Source organism: Aedes aegypti, chromosome 3 (genome assembly GCF_002204515.2).
Source record: "Aedes aegypti strain LVP_AGWG chromosome 3, AaegL5.0 Primary Assembly, whole genome shotgun sequence".
In the NCBI taxonomy this organism is placed as follows: domain Eukaryota; kingdom Metazoa; phylum Arthropoda; class Insecta; order Diptera; family Culicidae; genus Aedes; species Aedes aegypti.
This window is the reverse complement of record NC_035109.1, coordinates 34,219,081-34,242,521: the sequence shown is the minus strand read 5'-3', so window position 1 is coordinate 34,242,521 and position 23,441 is coordinate 34,219,081. Positions and strand designations below refer to the sequence as shown.

Sequence of the window (23,441 nt, the reverse complement as noted above, 5' to 3'; positions counted from 1 at the left end):
CCTATTCACCAATTTCACAGCGCTGAAAGGTGTGGGTGGTTATCCTCAAAATGTTACAATTCACACAAAATTCGTAGAATATTCATACAAAAACTGTTTCAAGGGAGTGGATGGGTGTCTAAAATGGCTATTTCCGGCGTTATGAAATTTGTGAATGAACCCTAAAAGGTTCCCTATTTGGCCATACACGGAGAAAACTGAAAATACTAGTTAACATATTATATATGACACTCCAGCTACAAGTTCGCTTTAATCATTGGAACTGATAACAAAAATGCTCTGCTGAAATTTATGTTATACTTTCCAAATCCTATTCTTGAGATATTATCGGTTATACATATAGCAGCAGATATTACTCTGGGGACTTTACAATATTTGCTAGCCATTTTCTTTCACTACAAAACGGAAGCCATCACGAACGTAGAGTCAAATTTTCAAGTCTGTGTTTGCAAAAGTTCAATGTCACGATAAAAAACATTCGGATAATCATGCATCTTGTCATGCACCATTGATTATAAGTTTCCCAGTAAGTTGTTACCACTGTTGCGTATATTTGATAAAATTAAATCATTCCCAAGTAACCATGGAGCATTATATCATTGCATATATAATGCAGCTGCATTGCGTAAGCCTACCATTAAAGCACGTTAAAAGTGGAAAAGGGCCCTTTTACAGTTGCACTAATGCAAAAACGACGATAAAGCAATGAAGCAATAGGGTCCTAAAGCCCTGTCCCAGTTTTAGTGCCAAACGCTTAAGTTTAGGCCAAAAACACATGTTTACTCAATTTTCTAACGTTTTCCGTTGGTTTAAGCCCAAAAAACATTTTTTTAGATTTTGTCACATCCTTTGGCTTAAACTCAAATTTTGGGTGTATTTTGTTTTCCGTGTCCCTTACGAAATGTCAGATAGGAACAACCCCAGTGGTCGAACTAAAACCCCTGTGGTGTTTTTGTCGACTAAGCGAACGTCAAACATGATCAAAAGTGTCAAGGTTCATTTATGGACCAAATTTTTAAATTAAAGTTTAAACATGATATAGCCATTATTTGAGCGGGAAAAATTGCTAAAGTAGTTACAGTAACATGCTTTTTCGTGTTATTAAATAAAAACAAGATTTCATTAAAAATTTTAGGACCCAATTGTTCAAAGGACGACCTTGTGTTCTGTTGATGGTAGCTGAGAGCTACAACTGCTCTTGAACTTTGTCATACTAAATTTCGGCAGATTAAAGCGAAGATGAGTCGAAATCAACACTCAAAATTTCAAGAGCACGAATCTGGAGAAGCGAACATCTATCACCAGTAAGATCAAAATTTTATTTAGTAAAATCTCGATCCGTCGATTTTCCTTGCATAGAGCGCAATACATCCTTTTCGACTCGAATAAGATTCGACCTTAAGCTTGACACCTCGCCTCGAGGGTCGATGTGTTGCTGTGAAGGCATTTCCATTTGATATGGTTGTTTTGCATTGATGTTTCCGGTCCGTGTTGTTTCAAAATTTGAGAATAGTGATCGAAAGAATTTTTTAAATTTGTTTTGAGTTGGTGACTTGTAGTTTTTTCCAGTTTAAGCAGTTGGACTCTATCAAGGTTTGTACCGAATCATTATATGTATTTCACAATTCCAAACGAAACAAAACTTGAATTTTTCAGTAGCACTAGCGCTACCTAAAAGCATACGTTATTTTATTTCCAGCATAAAATGTGAGTTTACAAAGCGTTTTGAACTGATTGGTTTCTAAAAATACGCGTAACGTGAATAGGTTATCTAACTGTTATTCATAATAAATTTCTCTGGTATCGACATTGACTCGAAAAAATACTGCGAACGCTTCGATTCCACATATCCCTTCTCGGCTTCCGGGGTCTTGGCCGGAAGTTCCCACAATGCCTCGAAGCGCATCGTTTCTAACTACTATACAACCGTTCCTTAGTTTTAGTCTTTCTGCGTTATTTGCCTGCTTTCGACAGTGTTTATTTGCATTCCATTTGTTCCGGAATCTGCTTGTGCTTGCGACCGGAAGTGCCGTCTTCCCGGTCCACTAATAGGCTGGGTTGCGCCTAGTCCGGAATGGATTTTATATTTTTCGATTTTTTTCTCGTTTGATTTTGGTATAATCCCTCTTAATGGTCACAGCCTTTCCCCGTAAGTCGGACGACTTCCGGTTTCCATTGTCAATTATAGCACCTTCTTATTTATTGGGTTCGAGGTTTGTGGTCGTGGAGACGTCTTGGATGGGCTCCTCTTCCGGGATCAACTTTTTGCGCGCCCGTTCGAATGCTTCCACAATGCACGACCGGAACAGCTTCTGGTGGAGCACGTAGGCACTCACGTGTCCGGCATCCAGATAGCGAACTTCCGCTCCGGGCCAAATCTCCTCCAAGCTGGCGCAGCCGTCCCGTGGAATGTACGCGTCGTCCTTGGCGCAAACGGCAATGATCAGCGAGGTGTCGTATGGGACGGAGAAATTCTTCAGATGAGTGCACTCGTCCATCATGCCGCGCATAAACTGCAGCGCTTCCCGTTCCCACCAGCGGGTTTTGGTGGTGTCGATCGGTTGCCGTTTCTCCAACGGAGCGACCTCAGATGAGGGCGATGGGGGAACCACTTCTGTGGAGTTCGCAGTCGCATTTGCATTGCTAGAACTGCTCCAGCTGATGAACTCTATGATTTTGGCTCCCAGCGATTTCGAGGGAAGAGCTTCCTGCGGTTCCTCGGCCTTGACTTCCAGAATCAGCTTGTCGCTGTCAGTCTTGTTCTCCTCCTTGTAGTTTTTGAGTGCCAGCTGGATTTTGAGATTAAGCTCGTCGATTTCCGCTTGATTCAGTTCGCACTTGACGTCCGAGAGCAATTTGTTCAAAAGCGGTTCCGAAAGATTGAGGACATTCCGTCGGTTGATGTGGATCCGCTTCTGTTCTCGTTCCGGCGTGGTTTCACGGATTACGGTCAGATTGACGTCGGGCTTAGGATCATCGTTGATCAGATCGTCCGTTTGGCAGATGTCCTGCTTGAGCTCCTCGACGGATTGGTTGAAGTTCTTGATGAAGCTCTGACCGGCTACGAAAGCGTCATCCACGACGGTAACCATTTTGGAGAGCCGCTCGCGGTAATTTCCATCGGAGAAGTACTGCGTCTCCAGAACGTCCCAGTTGATCGAGTGACTCATGACGCCTTCGGTGAATACGGAAGAAGCCGTGGACCAGCTCAAACAAGGAACCAGCACCAATGGTTTGGGCCAATTGGTAGCCGCTAGGGAAGCCATGTGACCACCCATTGATAGACCGGTAATGCCGAGAGGACCATATCCGTTCCGTTCACACCAGTTGAGCAGAACGAGCGATTCCAGAACCAAGCAACCGCCCATAACGAAGATATCCGACACGTTGTGCAAGCTGGAGGCTCTGGAAACGAATAGCAAAGAGTTTTGAACTGGAACTTCGCTTGTCGTTCGAGAAGCCTTACCTCTGGTCCTTGGGCTTCCGTGCACCGTAGAATGGGTTCTCCAAGATGATGGCACCGAGGTTAGCTTCCTTCAGCAGTGGTTTGGCGATCAGATTCCGTCGCTTCCAGAAGTACTATAACCCAGAAAAATATCAATTTTAATTATTATTGTAATACAAGGAATAGATCAGTCAACTCACGTGATCGCCCGTTCCGGCCAGGTGGATGCACATCGGCTTGAACCGTTCGTCGTTCCACTTGAGCGGGAGCAGCACCTGGAAGTGTGCATTCTGGACGACATCCGGCACCAGCCCCGGCAGGTAGATCTCCAGCGGGGTTATGAACTTGCCCTCGATGATCTTGCAGTCGGAGGCCACCTCCTCTTTGGTGATCTCGATCGGGTAGTCCTGGGGCACGAGCTTGGAGCAGGCCGCCCGGTTAGAGATGATCTTCCGGAAGGCGAATAGTCTGTATGGGAAGGAGAAGGAGGGGGAATGATTTTAGATTTATGATTGACAAAATAGTCGTAATGAGACATTTGGCCTTAACAAGTCATTACGCTCGTACTTTCCTTGTCTACATCAAGCTTGATAACGGTTCAAAGATATGATAATAAGGTCAGGAATTGCAAGAAAAAAATCTTATCGCATGTTTTTGCAAGACTTAAGGTGTCGTTAATCAAAGGTTTGCTATCTCTTTTCTCGTTTCAGGTATGTTCCTGGGTTCACAATGGATTACAGAGCACCTATCAAGGCCCCCATGCAAGTTCTTATCTTCTTGTATGCATGATAATCATTTGCGGCAACTTGATCACTTTTCACTTAATATATTTTTGGATTTATGCTGCCATTGAATGGCAAATTGTAACCCTAGCAAATTTTCTTGAATTTTTTTAATTATTTTTTTTAGAGATTAACTAATATTACTGATTGCAAACAATGATATTTAATGGTTATTATGCCTAACATTGATCACCGAAAGCGGTAAGATCTGTAACGATATCTAGCTAAGCTGGGACCGTTTCAGGCATTAGTTTTACAAGCACCGTTCAACGCCAAAAAAAAAGCTTTCGACCGACTCAATCACGAAAATATGTGGGGTGCCCTGAGACGCCAGAGTGTTCCTGAGAAAATCATCGGCCTCATCGAAGCACAGTACGAGGCCTTTACGTGCAAAATATTGCACAACGGGGTCTTGTCGTGTTGTAGCTGGAGTGAAGCAAGGATAGTATACAGTAGTACCGCTACTGTTCCTCATCGTAATTGACGAGATCCTGACCGAGAACAAAACCGTGGGCTGCTGTGGCAGCCTATTATTATGGATCCGACAGAAATAAGGACAAACATTTTTTTTAAATACATTTTTTCTCGTTGGCGCATATATGCAGATCAGGCTGTAGTTGAAGAACTTGCCCTTCATTCTCAACACACAGATTCGGTCGCTTACCAGTTTCCACCGAATAATTCGCTTCATCTGCTTCCCAATCACTATGAAGCCAACCCCACGTTCTGCTCTGTCGCCACCGCTGTAGTAGATGTGGTACTTGTAGTGTTGGCGATGGGGTCCACCGCTCGGAATTCGCGTTCTCCGGTTCTCGGCCAGCGTATTTCCTGGATAGCTGCCACGTTCACGCCGACATTCCGCAGTTCACGAGCCAGAAGCCCAACACGCGCGGGTTCATTCAAAGTTCTCACGTTCCAAGATCCAACTTTCCAATCGTTGTCCTTTATTCGTTGCCGGGTCTTTTGCCGTAAAATCAATCCGTTTGCTCTACTTTTGCCTTTCTTGGTTGGTGAAGAGTCTTCGATAGGCCACCTAACCAGGGTTGCGCTACCTACATCGTGCTAGAGGGGCTGCCTCCTCGATGCTGACACGATACAGCATCGTCCGCTTTTTCTTTACATGATGACCACGGTCATAGCCATCACAACCATCCACCTTTATCAGGGCTTTGGACCTGTAGCTCTGGTTCTCAATAGTTTCAAGTTCTTTCGGACATGCTACTATGGTGAGCCGTCATGCGCTAGCGGTGCGCCAACGAACAATAAGCCCGATGACATGAAGGATGAGTTCTATGAGAGCCTGGATAAGGCCTACGGAGAGTGCCCAAAACAAGACGTCAAGATAGTCATCGGCGACGCAAATGCGCAGATCGGGAAAGAACCCGACCCGTCATTGGAACGGAAAGCCTTCATTCCGTTACCAATGATAATAGCCTGCGGCTAGTAACCTTCGCTGCTGCTAGAGGGATGGCAATCAGCAGTACATACTTCGCGCGAAAGAATATCCGCAAACACACCTGGCGACACCCGAGTGGCGATGCCTGCTCCCAAATAGACCACGTGCTGGTTGATGGGCGACATTTCTCAGATGTCATTGATGTCAGGACCTTCCGAGGCCCTAATATCGACTCGGTTCATTATCTCGTTGTAGCTAAAATACGGGCGCGGTTATCCAGCGTCACGAGTTCCGCAACACACAGAACGCTACGCTTCAATATACAACGCTTGTCGACTGATGGGGTAGCGACTGACTGCGCAGTACCGTCAGCAACTAGACGAGAAGTTGGGAAGAGTCAGCGTTGCTGGAGACGTCGACAGCCTGTGAGACCATATCCATAAAGCTGGGACAACAACGGCGCGGGAAGTGATCGGCACTGGTGAACGACGAAGACGGAACGACTGGTTCGATGAAGAGTGCCAGAGGGTGACAGACATGAAGAATGCCGCCAGAAGCCGTATGCTTGTGGCCGGTACCCGACAGAACAGAGAGCGGTACAGGGCAGCGAGAGCCGAAGAAAAGCGAATCCACCGCAGAAAGAAAAGGCAGCACGAAGAAAGTGTGGATGCTGACGCACAAGAAAGCATGAACCGGAATGATATGCGGAGATTTTATGCAACGGTCAATGGTGCGCGGCACAATACCGTACCAGTGCCCGCCATGTGCAATGACCGAGAAGGGAATTTGCTGACCGATAAAACGGCGGTGGCTGCCAGGTGGAAGGAGCACTTTCAGCAATTGTTGAACGGTGAGAATGGAAATGTAGCGAGGAACAGGATGAACATAGATGATGGCGATCAAGCTGTGGACCCACCGACCATAGGAGAGGTTAAAAAGGCTATCAGCGAGCTGAAGAACTGTAAGGCTGCTGGAAAGGACGAGATCCCGGTCGAGCTTCTCAAGCACGGAAGCGAGCAGCTTTACCAGTCGATCCACCGAGTACTTCTGAAGGTATGGGAGGACGAAGAATTGCCCACCGGCTGGTTGGATGGCCTCATCCGCCCTATCTACAAGAAAGGGCACAGACTGGAGTGTGCCAATTACAGAGGAATTACCCTGCTGAATTCGGCGTACAGAATTCTGTCGCGCATCCTGTTCAACAGACTGAGACCGCTCGAGGAGTCCTTCGTCGGCGAATACCAAGCTGGTTTTCGTGAGGGCCGTTCGACAACGGACCAGATGTTTAGCTTGCGAATGATCCTACACACTTAAATTATTTCACCGACCTCAGTAAAATTTTTCGCCGAGAACCCAACAGCTGAGAGCTCGGTAAATTTTAACGCCGAATCTCGGTACTTATTTTACCGAGATTTCGGCAATCCGAATTTTTTGCCAAGATCTCGGCGAACGTTACCGAGATTCGGTAAACGATTACCGAGATATCGGTAAAAGTTTTACCGAGAATCGTCAAATTATTACCGAGATATCAGCTGTTGGGTTCTCGGCGAAACCGTTTAAGTGTGTAGACAAATTCCGGGAGTATAACTTGCAGACTCACCATCTGTTTATTGATTTCAAGGCGGCGTACGACTCAGTGAAAAGAAATGAGCTTTGGCAGATAATGTCTAAAAATGGTTTTCCGGCGAAACTAATTAGGCTGATACGTGCTACACTGGATGGTTCGAAATCAAGTGTTCGGATCACAGACGAGGTGTCAACCTCGTTCGTGACATTAGACGGATTGAAGCAGGGAGACGCACTTTCGAATTTACTGTTCAACATTGCACTTGAGGGTGCTATTAGGAGATCTGGCGTGCAAAGAAATGGCACTATTATCACAAGGTCGCACATGCTCCTTGGCTTTGCGGACGATATAGACCTGATTGGAATCGATCGTAGGTTAGTGGAAGAGGCCTTCGTGCCTCTGAAGAGGGAGACAGCGAGGATAGGTCTGACCATCAATTCTACCAAGACGAAGTACATGGTTGCAGGTAGAGATAGAGTCAGGCATGGTGGTGTAGGTGCTGAGGTAGTGTTTGATGGGGATGTGTTTGAAGTTGTTGAAGAATTTGTATACCTTGGAACACTTGTGACATGTGACAATGACGTTTCCCGCGAAGTGAAAAGACGTGTTGCGGCTGCGAATAGGGCCTTGTACGGGCTACGTAACCAGCTTAGGTCCCGCAGCTTGCCAACCGAAACAAAATTCGCCCTGTATAAAACATTGATTCTTCCGGTGGCTCTCTACGGGCACGAAGCGTGGACGTTGAAAGAGTCAGACCGGAAAGCTCTCGGTGTTTTCGAGCGTAAAGTGCTGCGGACAATACTCGGTGGGAAACTCGAAAATGGTGTGTGGCGCAGACGCATGAATCACGAGTTGTATCAAGTGTACAAAGATGCGGATATTATCAATCGTGTAAAATACGGCAGACTTCAGTGGGCTGGTCACTTAGTGCGAATGTCGGAAGAAAGAATTGCGAAAATAATATTCAGCAGGGAACCAGGTAGAGGTCGGCGGCTTCGGGGAAGACCACGAATACGCTGGCTGTACGCAGTGGAAGAGGACCTGGCGACCCTAAACGTTCAGGGCAACTGGAGAAGTTTCGCCCAAGACCGACGAAGATGGAGCTCTACAATACGCCCGGCAATGGCGTGATGCTACGCTGTAGCCATCAAGGTATCAAGGTAGGTATATTTTTTCTCAATCTCCAAGCGTCGCGACTAATATTTGAATAGTGCGCTGTGTTCATAAACGTTGTAAGAATGCAGCGCCACACATGTCATTATGACCCTTCCAGCTTTACAGTAGCCGGGCAAACAGTGGAGAATATCGAAAACTTCCAAGAAACCGAAAACTGTTTAAGAACGAAATAAACAGTCGTTACCCTATTGGCGTATGACAACGATTGCAAGATCGACATAGGTGCACGGATAATGAAGGCGAGGGTTAGTTTTGCGAGTTTATGAAATATTTGGAAGAACAGTCAGATTAGTCAACGCACCAAAATTCGAGTATTCAATTCCAATGTTTAATCCAGAATGAACTACATTTTAACCATTAGTACAGTAAATTTGAATAGCTCCAATTCAGATTTGAACAAAAATTTGTTAAGGGATTTTGTAAGAGATTATAATCTTGATATAGTTTTCCTCCAAGAGGTTATATTCGAAAATTTCAATTTCATACATTCGCATCAAGCAATTGTAAATAGGCCATCCAAAGCGTTAGGTACAGCTATACTGATACGGAATGGGTTGGAGTATAAAGACGTTCTTTATCATCCAAATGGCAGAATATTATCCTTAACGGTAGCAAACATGAATTTGGTCAATGTCTACGCGTTTTCAGGAACTAATAAGAAAAAAGAGCGCGATATTATGTTTCAAACAGATCTTGCTGTGCACTTGGGTAAGTACTCTGCTATGTCAACAGTACTGGGTGGCGACTTCAATTGTATATTGGAGCCAGGTGATACAAAAAATTCTTGTAAAAATTATTCCACTAGTCTAAAAAGCGTGATTGATTCTCTCAAGTTGAAAGATATTCTTCTGCAGAAGAAAACTAATGAATTTACGTTCCTTCGTGGTGATTCGGCCTCAAGAATTGACCGTTTCTATGCTAATTCAACAGTAGTTCAGAACATTACTGAAACACGAACCGTAACCGTTGCCTTTTCTGATCACAGAGCAGTCCTTTTCCAAGCAAAAGTTCAAAAAAATGATTTAGCTATTCGTGGTAAAGGATATTGGAAGATAAATCCACAGTTGATCGAAAGTGATACAATCAACTCTAGATTTATCGATGAGTATGATAATTTGAAAAACAGACATATTTATTCCACAGATCGAAGTTCTTGGTGGAATTTTGCCTTCAAAAGAAAATGTAGAAGTTTTTTTAAGAATGAGAGCTGGAACCTTTATAAGAGTATATATCAGAGCAAACAAAGTTTGAATGATAAAATGCAGAAACTAACTGATAGGCTTATATTGGGAGAAGATGTTAATGATGAGTTACAAATAACGAAATAAAAAATTATGGAAATCGAAATGGATCGTATGAAACACTTCGTTTTCAAGTTAGGTCCTCAGGCGTTATCCTCGGAAGAAAAAATAATATTGATCAAGTTGCTGCCCAGCTAAAAAGAACTTGTTCCTATATTCGTTTGAAAAATAACGGAACGTTGGTAGCAGATCTTGCTCAATTAGGGAATATTATTTTCGACCATTTTTCGAAATTATTCGATAAAGATTCAACAGCAGATTTAAACGACGTAGACGCTTTGTGCAATGTGAATGCTGCTTTAGATCTGAACGATCAGAACATGCTTATTGCACCTATTTCAGTTGATGAAATACATTCTACTTTAAAAATGTATTCATCTAAAAAGTCGCCAGGCCCTGATGGCCTGACTTATGAGTTTTATTTAAAACATTTTGACACTGTTAAAGATTAGTTATTTAACATTTTTAATGCATATTTAGTTAATTCAGTTACACCTCCAAAAGAATTTACTTCAGGAATAATAACTTTGATACCTAAAAAAGGGGATTCTTTTGATTTGGATAACCTTAGGCCCATAAGTTTGCTCAACACGGACTATAAATTGTTTTGTAAAATACTAGCTAACAGAGTTACAACCGTTTTGCAAAAAATACTTGGTCCTGGTCAGGTGGCGTGCATGGAAAATAAGTCTTGTATTAATAACATTCAAAATATTCGTCGTTTGATTACAAGATCCCTTGAAAATAAGAGAGTTAAGGGTTTTCTGGTAAGCCTTGACCTACAAAAGGCTTTTGATAGTGTCAGTCACGAATTTCTTTGGAAAGTCCTGTTCAAATTCGGTTTTCCAGAAAAATTTGTTACTTGCTTAAAGCAATTATACGCGTCAGCATCGTCATGTGTCTTATTCAACGGATTTTTAACAAAACAGTTTCCAATCAAATCATCTGTAAGACAAGGGTGCCCTTTGAGCATGGTACTGTTTGTAATTTATATCGAGTATCAACGGCATTCTTATATATGATAGGTTTTTAGTTGTTACTGCTTATGCCGACGATCTTACCCTCTTCGTCAAGAGTGAAGAAGAGTTTGATTTGATGCTTCAAATTATTCATTCGTATGGCATGGATTCAAAAATAAAATTAAACATAGACAAATCTTCTTATGTTAGAATTAATTCATGCAAAGGAGGACCATTCCTTATTAAGGAAGTAGCCCATCAAAAAATTTTAGGGGTACATGTGTCGAACAAATGGACTGAGATGGCCAATTTGACATACAATGATATCATAAAAAACATCCAATTTCAATTGAAAAACAGTAAATTTCGTAATATGAGTTTATATGAAAAAGGACTTTATTTAAATACTTTCGTACTTTCAAAGCTTTGGTACGTCGCACAGGTGATTCCTCCAAGTAATCTCCACATAGGAAAAATCAAATCGATGGTTGGACAATTTTTGTGGGGTAATAATATTTTTAAAGCGGATCGTAATCAATTATACTTGAGATGCGAAGACGGTGGTATCGGCCTTGTCGATGTTGAGAGTAAATGTAAAGCTTTATTTATAAGAAACATTCTCTACGATACGTATGAAAACGCAAATCGTGATGAAGAATATTTGTTAACGTTAGACTGTTTGAGTAAATTATCGAGAAATGGAAAGGAGTGGGTAACCGAAGCTAAATATTTGAAGGACAACTTTGATCTTACAACAGTTAAACTGTTGTATTGGTACTTCATTGATAAAAGAAACACAGTGCCGAAAATAGAACAAACCTTTCCTCTTGTACAGTGGGAAAATGTTTGGGAGAATATCAATTCAAATTTCTTGCCTATGGAGGATAAATCACAGCTTTACTTGTTTGTAAATGATCTAATTCCAAATAGGGAAAAACAGTTTAGATACGGTATTGGCCGGCTCCAAAATTCAAACAGCGAGGTCTGCTTATTACCTGATGACAATAAGCACCGTATCATGGGATGTACTTCGGGTGCACAGCAAGTATGGGAGTTTACGAATATTATTTTAGCAAAGCATTTAAAACTAAAATTTGTCAACGCGGAGAATATTCTGTCTTGGAAAATAAACCCAAAAAATGAAAGACAAAAAACAGCCTTATTCCTTGTCAGTAGGACGATTTCTTTTAACCTAAATAAAGAAGGTAGTTTGTATAACGGCATTTAAAAAACACTTTGGAAAGTATTGTAATTTTCTGTAGACAAAAATAGATGTAAGCGGTTAGTTTTAGAAGTAAAGAAAACTGTAAGAATGTATGGAAATATGAAGTAAATAAAAATTATTTAAAAAAAAAATGTCAAATCTGTGCTGCTACACGCCAGTAAAACGTGGTGTGTATCAGTAATAGAAATATTAGTAGTAGAACGCTAGTGGCGCTGTTGTAACAAACCTTATTCAACTAATTATTACCTTTAATTGTTATTTTTCATTAATTACTCGATCCCACGCAAAAGAGGATGATTTGTTTTGGCCTTTGACCCTTGGAGGCCCGGTGCTCACGCTGTCACATCGCAGCAAACTAGATGTTGGTCACACGAACAGCAGCGACATTAGCATTCTTAGGTTAATGCTTCTACTGTATCAGCGGAGAACACACAACGGCTGCAGGTGTTCATCAACAGATGCCTATGGTATATAATTCGGGCATGGTGACTACACAACTGGACCTCTAATTCTGAGCTCCATCGTCGGTGCCACCAGCAACCGATAAAAACCGAAATTCGACAACGAAAGGAGGGATGGGTCGGTCACACGCTAGGTCGGGGCGGAAACGAAATCTGCAAACAAGCCCTGTATTTGAATCCAGCAGAGGCAGACCCAGAAGCTCCTGGTGACGTAGCCTCAACAAAGAAATAAAAAAAAGTCGACGACAATTAGACCTGGCCGCAGGTCTGGCAATCGCCCAGGGTGGAAATCTTTCACGTCGGCCGTATGCACCAGAATGGTTGCCCAGGATCCATAAGTAAGTAACACTTCGACGAAGCGGCGTGGCAGTCGAGGGCATCCAGCAAATGCGCGCAAAACAGAAGAAATGCGCTGATTCCGTGTCCGTTTCCACTCTGCGGGCACTGATGAGCTCCATCGAAAGGAAGCTTCAAGATTCCGATCAAACAAAAGAAATATGTAACCATCAGATGCTTTCAAGTTTCAATGAACCATTCTCAACTTAATCCTTCTCAGTATTGGCTTAATGTTCTGAATAAAGCATCTTTTACAAAATAAATGGTCTCTACTACAATAAAGTCTACGTTGGTCAAATAGAGCGATCTCTGGAAACTGGATTCTGGAGACGACGAAATAAGCGTAGAAGACGATGGACAAGGAATTTACAAACGATTTCAGGAAGAACTACACATGATCGTACATGTACTGAGTATATTGAAATAATATCAACAAACAACACCGGCACCGGTCTCGAGATCACCAACGAAGTGCGACAATGAGCTCTTTTTTGTTACATCGGACATCACACAGGGTGTCTACTCATTTACGGAAATGAAATTCCCTGAGATTTCCAGGTTTTAAAAAATAATTCCAGGTCGAAGAAATCCCTCAAAATATAAAAATAGTAAATTTTAGATGACTAAAATTTTTTTCAAATGAAAGGTAACTTTGAATAAAAAATGTATCTACACAAAAAATTTCAAAGTTTTTTTCACTTCAATAAAAAACAATTTTCTGTTTTGTGCTTCGTGTAAACATAGGAAAAATTAAAAAATGGTGATTTTTATTAAATTGCTACGGAAATCAAGAATGTTTATCAAATGATCTGAAAGTGCCTTAAATCGTCTATCCACCTATTCATTTCCATCATTTGCTTCTATTGACTCCCTTTAGCTTTGAGTCGCATGACCGCTAAAGCCATAAAACAATTAAAATAAAAACAATCACGGTCGATACCTTCTCCTATCTTTAAATCGTCAAAGTCAGATATGAAAAAAATAGTTTATTCTATCTTAAGAAAAAAATATCCTTTCCCTTAAAATAGGATTCAGGATTTCTGGAGAGCATTTTTGGGGAAATCAGAGCTGGTAGTATGACTGTATTAGAAATAAGAACTTTGTAGACCTCTTCCTTGACAAAAACAAACGAGGAGGAAGCACGAGATGAGCGTTTGATTCCTAAGTTGAACAGACATTTTTCTAAATATAATTCTGAAGCTCTTTTCGGAATTTCTCATGACATTACGACAAGTAAAACAGCTCGATTTACTATAGATTTCTTTCACATATTACTACGCAGATCTCTTCTAGAGTTTGTCTTGAGATTTGTCACGAAGTTTCTAAGTAATTTTTCCATGAATTTCGTTTTATATACCTTCAATAATTCAATCTGGATAATCACATCTAAAATTATCCATCCAAAAGTTATTCCATTGATTTTCTTTTAGAGCATCTTCAAAAATTCAAAATTCCTTCAGGAATGTCCCAAACTTTTTTTTTTAATTTCTCAAAGTAGTTCTAAATATTCTTTCATCCAGCGAAATATTAGGGATTTTTTTAGATTGTTTTGGAAAAAATAAATGAGTTTGATTTCTAAAGAAAATCCTAGAGTAACCTCAGATGAATCTCGTGTGAGTTCTAAGTACGTCTTGATGAATTCCTTCGAGGATCTCTTTGATAAAATTTTTCCTAAAATATTAAAAAAATAAATAAAAATCTTTAAATAATGTCCTACAAGACGATTTCAAGATATTACTTGGAGAAATTCGGACCGTATCCCTGAACCTTGACTAATGTTTTGAAGAATCGAAGGAAATTTGGTTAATTTTATTTGAAATTTTTTTAGAAAAATGTTTGAGCCCCTGCAACAATATTTCGATGATATGCTGGATACATTACAAAAGAAGTTTCTGGAGGAACCTGATGAGGAATCCTATGCCAAATTTATCAAGGAATTATCGAGGAATGTTTATAATACATATCATTTAATAATGCCTGAAGGATTTTTGAGAGTAATTGTGGATGAATATTTGAAAAATCCTTATCAAAATGCCTGGAATAAATGACACAATCGGCTTAGGAATTATTGTAGGATTTTGTGGAAAAAAGTTGAAACAATTTTTTTTCCAAAATCTCTGGAATAAACATTTGTAGAAGCGTTGACGTGCTCTAAGATTTTTGGACCCGATTCTGAAGAAATTCCTCAAAGCAGCCAATGAAAAATCGCTGGTAGCATCTCTGGAGTAATTTCTGAAGGTATTAAAGAAGAAATCACTCGAGAAATGATTAGAATTAATGGAACATTCATCGCGAGCTCTAAGAAAAATATAATTAAGAACTTGTGGAAAATTCGCCAAAAAGTTTTTGTGGATTTCTATTGAGCCTTTAGAATTTTGGATCAGAATTCACTGCAAGCAAATTGAAAAAGTGACTTGAGGGATAATTTTTATTGAAATAGAGACTTTAAGGACCATAATCAAAAATGGAGACTTGCATTAAAACAGTGATCAAGACTTTTAAAGAAAATTTGCTTACTTGAGAAATGTACTATGTAACGTGCCTGTTGTAATTTTTGCTCATTTCCTACAAAGTTTATTATTTTTGTATAATAGGCGAAAAAACATTTCTGTTAAATTTTAGGAATGGTTTTAACTTATCAACTGCTCATGAACGCCTCCTTACTGGAGCTGTACTTGCCTTTTCCAATTTGGCAATCTTAAGATTCCTGGTCGAAACATGTTTTACGCTGATTAAATAAAAATCGTTGAAAGGACTGAACATGTCAATTAGCGTTTTATTGTGAATTCAGATTAACTTTAGACCGAAGTTCATAAAAGAAATGAAATATCACCAACAAAAGTTCGCCGAAGTTCGGCGTCGGCATTCTACCGAAGTGCTACGCCGACAAAGGTATTCCTTATGCATCGGCAAAGCACTAAATTAGAATGCCGACGCCGAACTTCGCCGAAGTTTTGACTGCCGAGCTTCGAATTGTCACTCGAATTGTCTATAATAGCCAACCCGGTGCTAGGCAGCCATGTTTTCGTGGTCAGCATCAAACTCAAGAGCAACAACGTACATTGGCCTAATCATATTAGGGAATTTTTCCTCCAATACTAAAATGTGTTTTAGCTAATCACATCAACCCGAATTGACTTGCTGTACTGCAATCCAATAGTTTGCAACCGTTTTTTTGTTCGAATAACTGTTGTTATGCGAGAAAAGAAATTTTCCGGAGAAAAATATTTCGCCTTCATCGATTGTTATTCCGCAAACGGTTCTTTGTTTACAAACATTGAGCTGTCAGTGGGAACCACTTCCCAGTGGGAACCAGAGATGTTTGCTCGTTATTTTTCAATGGGGTTGTATGGGCGGTGTCAGGAGGCTGATAATAGCGGCGCAACCGAAAATTTTTTGATTGAGGAGATTTTGTGTCACAAAACCGACATATTCTTCAATCTATTAATTTTTTAAAATAACTTCCCTGATTGTAGCCAAAATTCCCTGAGAATTCCAGGTTTTTTCCAGGTTGAATTAAATTCCCTGATAATTCCAGGTTTTCCAGGTAGTAGACACCCTGTCACAACAAAAGTTCGAAAACCTAGTCATCAGTACGTGGAATTGGAAACCAAGAACGCTTGTGCAGACAAGTCCAACGCCAGTGAATTCTGTCGAAGCTTACCATTTGAACAGAATGGATAAAAACAACAATCACCAGAACTTATTGAAAATCGATTCATGAGAACAGCGTCAGCTGCACACATTCCACTCCCACTAGTTGGTTGAATCGATCGAAACTTTGTGTACGTGATGCCAGACAGGTTGTTGTTTCTCACAAACCCAATGTTTTTATTCTCATCGCATGAAAACCCCACGCACCGTACTATTACCAACATGGATCTGCTTGGAAGTGTATTGGTGCAGTCGGGTTTGTTTTGAAACCGCAACTCGGATGCTTGATTCGCTTGATTCAGTCGGAAGGCAAAAGCCTTCTGGCGGTCTTTATTGAAAAATTAATGAAAAGCTTGCACCGCAGCCTTGTTTATCGATCGACACACCCTCTGTCGCAGTTTTGGCGTATCGTTGTTTGTGCCAAACTATTGGCCTCCACACGCTAACTTGAAAGTACCCATTAAATGAGTATCTTGTACCCATTTTTTTCACAAGTACTGAGCTGTCAAATAATGGGTATTTTTCTAGCTCCAAATAATGGGCCATTTTACCCCATTATGCAGTTCTGCTGATGAAGTGCATAATGGGTAAACAATACTCTTTGAGTTTAAAATCAACATCGCCATTTTTGTTTTTGATTTTTCAAGGAACTTTTCGTGATTAGCAAAAAGTCTTCATTTAAGTCAATTTCCTAGTGCCGTTGAGTTTTATCGTTGTCCAAATTGCTGCCGAAAGTGAAATCGCGTGAAATGGATATAATCAGAGAAAATGTAGATGGTGAAACGTTCCGGAAGTTGGAAGGTAAGTTACCATAGTTCCAGTTTTCCACAATCCATCCGAACATTTGCATACTCTTACAGGATTCCGATGTACTGTACCTGAGTGCGCAATGTTCATTCCAGCCTGTCTGGAAGAATTTAAAACTCACTTAAGAGGCCACAAATTGAACACTAGCGGGAATAATCCGTCGTATTTGCAGTGCTATTGTGGTTCGATACAAAATTCGTTTAAAACTCTCAAGGCACACGTAATTAGGCAACACCCTGGAGAACCCGAGGGAGCATTCTCTTCGATATGTGATGTCCCACCAGCATATGCGCCGATGGACGTGCATCAGGGTGATGGAACGAATGATTCCGTTTCCGGAACAAGATTTCCGAAGGAGGAGTTAAAGGAAACAGCGACAAATACTGTTTCTAAGCTACGTTCCGACTCGGCCGTAACAGAAGTCAAGGTGAAATTTTTCAACATAATGTATTAAACTGCTGCACAATAAGTGAAATAAACGTTATCAGAACATTTAGAAATGTTTTTAAATTATTTTTTTATTTTTCATATATCTGAATTTCAACCTAGCCTGGAAAATAAATAAAAATAAAAATGGGGTTTTTGTACCCATTTTATGTTGACATCGCAAGGGTATAAAATACCCTTGTTTTGAAGTTCGGCTTACATACCCATTAATGAGTAAACGGGATTTACTCTTTTAATGGGTTAAGCCACTTAAGGGGAAAATGGGTACGAAAGTACCCATTAAAGGGTACTTTCAAGTTAGCGTGCAAGGCCGCAGCCGACGACGCCTCAGCCGCCGTCTATGTCTTGTGTGAAGGATACAGAAGACGATTACGCCGCATTTGTCCTTGGTCGATATTATTGCCAGCGCGTCGATAAACAGGAAAACGATGTTGTAAACAAAACACACTTCTGTTTTTTTTTGCAGTTCGAGAAGCTTCCATCGGTGCACGTCAACAAAGCTAAACCGATCTGAATGTGGCATTTCCTGCGGAATTTGCATTGAGTAATCGCGCCATGCAACGGCGCGAAAGAAACGAAAGGTTTCCCAAATATAGAACCTATGGCGAGCAATCGATCCCCTCAATCAGCTGAGAGTGAGATGCGAAGTGGTGAACCCTCAGTGAAAGGGAATGACGCATTTTAATGATAGAGTGGATGCAACAGTAATTGCGGATTGGAGGAACTTAGATCAAATTTTATCAGGATACATATCATCTAAATTAATAACTGTTTCATACAGTTTCTCATAGCCACAATATTAAATATTGTTCTATGACTCAATATCTTCCTAACAAACTCGATGGTTTTCGTTCAATATCGTATAATGGAGTTGCGTAATTAACTGACACGACAGTGCTACGTCGGTTCAGAAAAGTACACTCAGAAACACGGGTAGTCACAGAATTACTATATTTTAGTAATTTATGACTATTTTCTATCTACCTCTCTTTCATACTGCAGGGAAGATTATTCCTATTTGTCAATTCGCCTGGGTTGAAGCATCGTTAAGCTTCAACCCAGGCGAAATGACATTTAGTGTAGAAATTCACAGCAGAATAAAAGAGAGGCAGATAGAAAATAGTCATTAATGCATAAACTTTAGTAATTCTGTGACTATTTTTATTTCTGAGTGTAGGCCATTAAATGGCAGCGGAATTAAAAATAGGCTATTATTGCGCTGTTCACACCAAATTGAACAGCACACATTGAAAGTGTGACACTTAGAAGTGAGACGGCAAAGTGCAACCTTGCGATCTGACAGCATTTTGACAAAGAGAAATGTCATGAAAAGCCACGTGCTACCACGTGCCTTTGTCTATCTCGGTTTTATTTCGGTTTTCGATCTTCGACCATGTGTCGATGGTCCCCCTATAGGCCTATTCACATGACGTCTCAAATCAGCTGATCGGGAAGCACTTTGACAGTTCTTCTATGAAAATGACAGGCCCGTGTTAGCACCGGTCCTCCACCGATGTAAACAAATGCATAGACGGATCTGTCACATGAAAAGGCCTATATCGACTAATAGAAGTTTAACGAATTTTATTAGGGGAAGCTGGTCCAATTCGGACCCTGTTCTAATTCGGACCATCAAGCATTTCTCAATACTGGCGCTATTGTAAAGATCGTGTGTACCGTTTTTCTACCCACCGTCTGGCTAGGATCAAACACAATACATTTGACGCCATTCAGTTAATTCGTTTGGTTTTTATATTAGTTTGTTGTTTTGAAATGCTCTAGTGTGCTATCGGTTAGCATTATTTCCAAGCTGTGTTAATTAAGCATCATCACACAGATAACTTATTTTGGTTCTATTGATCAGCTAAAATATAAACATAGACACAAATCAAGTTTTGCAGTTGCTATTTAAGTTGAAAGAAGATATTAATTAGATCTGCAAAATATCCACGGCTCATAAACGTGTGATTCAAAATACACAAGTTAAAGTTTATTTTTCAATCATATTCTCTGCGATTAATCATCATCTTGTAAAATGATATTTTTTTCAATGTCGCACATCTCGAAATTTTGATTTCCTAGTTATCTAGTTGTAGCATTAATGGGACAGAGACTGTTATACATTTATTTTTCAATATGGAATGTACTACAGTCTTATTTTCCACAACATTTTCGAACAAAGTGTGGTAATTTGTATATGCGATTGCGAAGTAAAGAATATATCAAAATATGAATATTGCAATGAAGAACGTGTTGGTTCGGAAATCCACAAAAGACAGTTATGCTTTTATGGGCAGTGTAAGACCTTGACAAAAAGGTACTTCTGGAAGGAGATTCTTTTTTCCTTACGGGTTTCGCGTAAGTGTCTCTGCTCACGGGTCCACCATACGTTTTTGGCCCTTCATACAGGAGTATGGTTGAACATAAAGAGTCATACAGTCTTGAACAAATTGTTTTGTTAGAACAGACCATTGCTACCGGTGGATATCTTGCTACAATAGATGGCAGGTCATATCATCATCATCAACTGTAAGACCACGACAAAAAAAAAATGAAATGTTGCTTGAAAAGTAATGTCTAATTGTTTATCGACGTCCAATGATAACAAATGAAACGCAACAGTTGATTCTTGCACCCTAGTCGCATTGCATCCTTTGTCTGGCACGCTTTGGCGCTATGCGGCACAGCGAATAGAAAACGAGAGCTAAAATTTTGTTACGTAATAGCTAGTCCAGATGCAAAAGGGACTGTTTTCTTCTAATCTAACCAATTTCGCTCCAAACGAGCTATTTTTAGCCACAGAGTTCAAAACACTTTAGTGCACACAAACAAACCCGACTACTGCGATCATCCCGTACAGCCATGGTGGTGTAGCAATCACCTCCTACTGTGATGATGACTGGATGGAGTGAGCTGTGATGCACACAGCCTACTCTTATTAGGTCATTCCCGGGCTTGATAAGCGACTGATAAGAATGTTGCAAAAATTAAACCGAATCCGTGTAAAAACACACCGCATGGGTTCCAACGTGAAACTTTTGTCGTGTTCACTTGAGCGTAATCCCACTAAAAAACAGAGCACCTTCTAGAAGCATTGCAAACATCGCGTTCATGACTCGCCTTCGATTTTACTTAGGTATCTGATAATGAAACGTTGTCACTCACCGCTCGAGATTTTCCGGTTTGCCCCATCCTTTGCAGAAGAATTTGGTCAACAGCAGCGATCGATACAGCCCGTCTAGGCGTGAAGGTGGCATGGCTGCTCCGAATCGAGTCACACGACCGCGCCGAGGCCAAAAATAAAAGTGGTCCGATGTGTCGCGTCAAACACCACTGATTCTTCTTCGCTCTTCAACGCACTTTTGGAGCCCCGCGAAAATTCGGGCTTTACACCCCAATCTATACCCTCTAGTGTGGTATATAGTAGGCGTATGTCGCGCACCTCACTTGAATTACTTGAATCTGGATTTTCAACCAAAATACGATTCTTTCTCCGGTTGCTGCGATGAGCACAAGCACTTCCTGTTCACGACGTCCGCCTCCTTTGTGCGCCAAACCTTAAAATTAACGACGATTTTTTATAATGCAGTTTCGTTATAAAAGCTTTCTTCTTGGTTGAAATTCGAAAAAAAAATATCACAAAGTCTTTGTGTCTATATCGCTTGATTACAGATTGAGCGAAATAAAAATGTTAGCGTTTCGTTATTTTGTGTGTTCACCGTTTGAGTTGTTGCTGACGACTAGTGGGGCACGATCCGTCCGGAGCTTAAATAATATTATGGTACAAACGACACAGCCAGCTACCGGCGGTGGTATTGGTACAAGGGAGTTCGACTAGCGAAAGTGCGATGCTATACGCAGGGCTGGTAGTTAGTCACTTTTTAGAGATTTCTGAGGCATGTTTTTTGGGACTTGATCTTTATTTTAAAGCTAAGTATGCAGTTCAGCTCAAGAAAAGTAAAAATTTCTGCTCAAGAAATGATCAAGAAATTTTCTACAGTGAGCTCCATTTGAATTGACATTTCTTTTCAACAGCATACTGCGATAAAAGATAAATGCTTTTCTTGAGCATTTCTTACAAGAAATTTCCTACGCATCGAGATAGGCGATTACTTTTCTGTTGAAGTGCATACTTCCCATAAGAGGAAAATAATAATCATCGTTTTACAAATTTTAAAAAACCAGTTTTTTTGCTCAAAATTGAAGCAATTCTCATGAAAATTGATCATTGCATTGCAATTGCTATCTGTAATGCGATGATAGATTTCAATTAGGATTGCTTTAAATTTGAGCGAAAAAACTGGTTTCTGCTTTTTGATGACTGCTATTGACTGAATGATGGATTCTTGAGCCTTAAGGCAAGTCTCTAATTTTAATGGAATGTCTCTTAGGTTATCTAGTGTAACCAAGTGAAACAGTGGCGCGGGAAGTGGGTAGGACAGGTAGGACATGTACTACGCACAAAAACACCTGGGTAGGACAGTCAAAGGGTTGTCATACCCACGGTCCAACGAAAAAAAGATCAGCAGAAGGGTCGATAAAAAGTTAAAAAAAATATTATCTGTTCAATATATACATTCCTGGAAGTAATTTCTGAGTAGTTTCTGGAACATCCATGGAGAATTGTCAGAAGACTATTGAAGAATCTTTGGATCATGTTATACACCGCACGAGTGTGATAGTGCTAGCGATTTCTCAGCGTGCGATAATTCGTTATATAATTTAACAAAGCATTGCAGTATCTCCTGACGATTTTCACAGCAATTCCTGTAGAACTCTTACAGCACACATTCTAGAAGTTCTTGGCTGAATCCATTTTTAATTCATCAAAAATGATTTAATCATTCATAAAAATGTTTAACGTGGATTATGACGACTTTTTGAAGGATTTTTTTTGCAGTATCGTTGAGAAACCGTATTGATTCGAAGTGTCTGGATGCTTTGAATCCCGGACAACGGCCTTAACTCACCTAAAAAATAATTTTTCGACGACTTTTATGTATGGAGAAAGTAGAAGACATCTTAATTATGCATTCTAGGCAAAAAAAATCGAAATTTGATCAAAAAACACCGTGGAAAAGGCCAGTGTCCGGCATTCGAAGCGTCCAGCAATTCTATGCAGCACGGTATGCCCTCTAAATATTTTATGGATTTTCTGTGTGATGATACATTTTTATGAAATTTGTTTAATAAAGTTTATTTAAAAAGGATATAAATATAAAGATAAAGAAATTTTCCTACTAATTCTACCAGCGTTTTTTCAAAGCATGTTTATCAGATTTTCTCCAGAATTTGCTCCAGCAGATCCTTGAAAACTCTAAAGCTACAACCTCCAGTAATTTCCTCAAGTATTACTTTATTTTTTTTTCCAATACTATCATAGAATTTTCCCGAGAATTTGTTTCTCTGCTCTTTCGACCGAATTCTCCATTTGTTTCTCTATGAGATCTTCCAAAAATTTCTACAGAATTTCTTTCGAAGAAACCCGCATGGGTTTATTCCAGAGTGTTTGAAAAATATAGCTCAATATTTAATTTAATATTTTAAGAAACCCTGCAAGAATTCCTCCTCATTTTCATGTGAATTCTTTTAAAAATTCATCCTCGTTTCCTCCTAGACATCCAAAATTCCTTAAGGAATTTTTCGAGCAAATCTATTTTTTCCAGCAATTCTACCAAACATTTCTTTAAAAAGTTTCTCAAAACATTGCCTAGCAATCTCCGAAAGTTTATTTAAGTTTTCATACCAGTTCATACTTCATCATTTTTCCGAACAATTCCTCCGATCATTCATACACAAGATACAAGATTTAACTGATTATTTCAATTATCTTCTTATCAAGGATGTCCTTTAAAACTTTTTCGAGGGCCCACGAGTTATTTCAG

At 40.2% G+C, this 23,441-nt stretch overlaps 1 protein-coding gene across 1 annotated transcript; it reads right to left on the bottom strand.

Moving 5' to 3' along the window:
* Positions 1-1,643: 1,643 nt before the first annotated feature.
* On the bottom strand, positions 1,644-21,321 carry LOC5566392 (protein ABHD18). Its single transcript, XM_021854892.1, has 4 exons — positions 20,722-21,321; positions 3,646-3,913; positions 3,467-3,579; positions 1,644-3,405 (listed from the first exon to the last, which is right to left on the bottom strand). The coding sequence occupies exons 1-4, from the start codon at positions 20,811-20,813 to the stop codon at positions 2,196-2,198; spliced, it is 1,683 nt and encodes a 560-aa protein (XP_021710584.1). The 5' UTR covers positions 20,814-21,321; the 3' UTR covers positions 1,644-2,195.
* Positions 21,322-23,441: the final 2,120 nt, after the last annotated feature.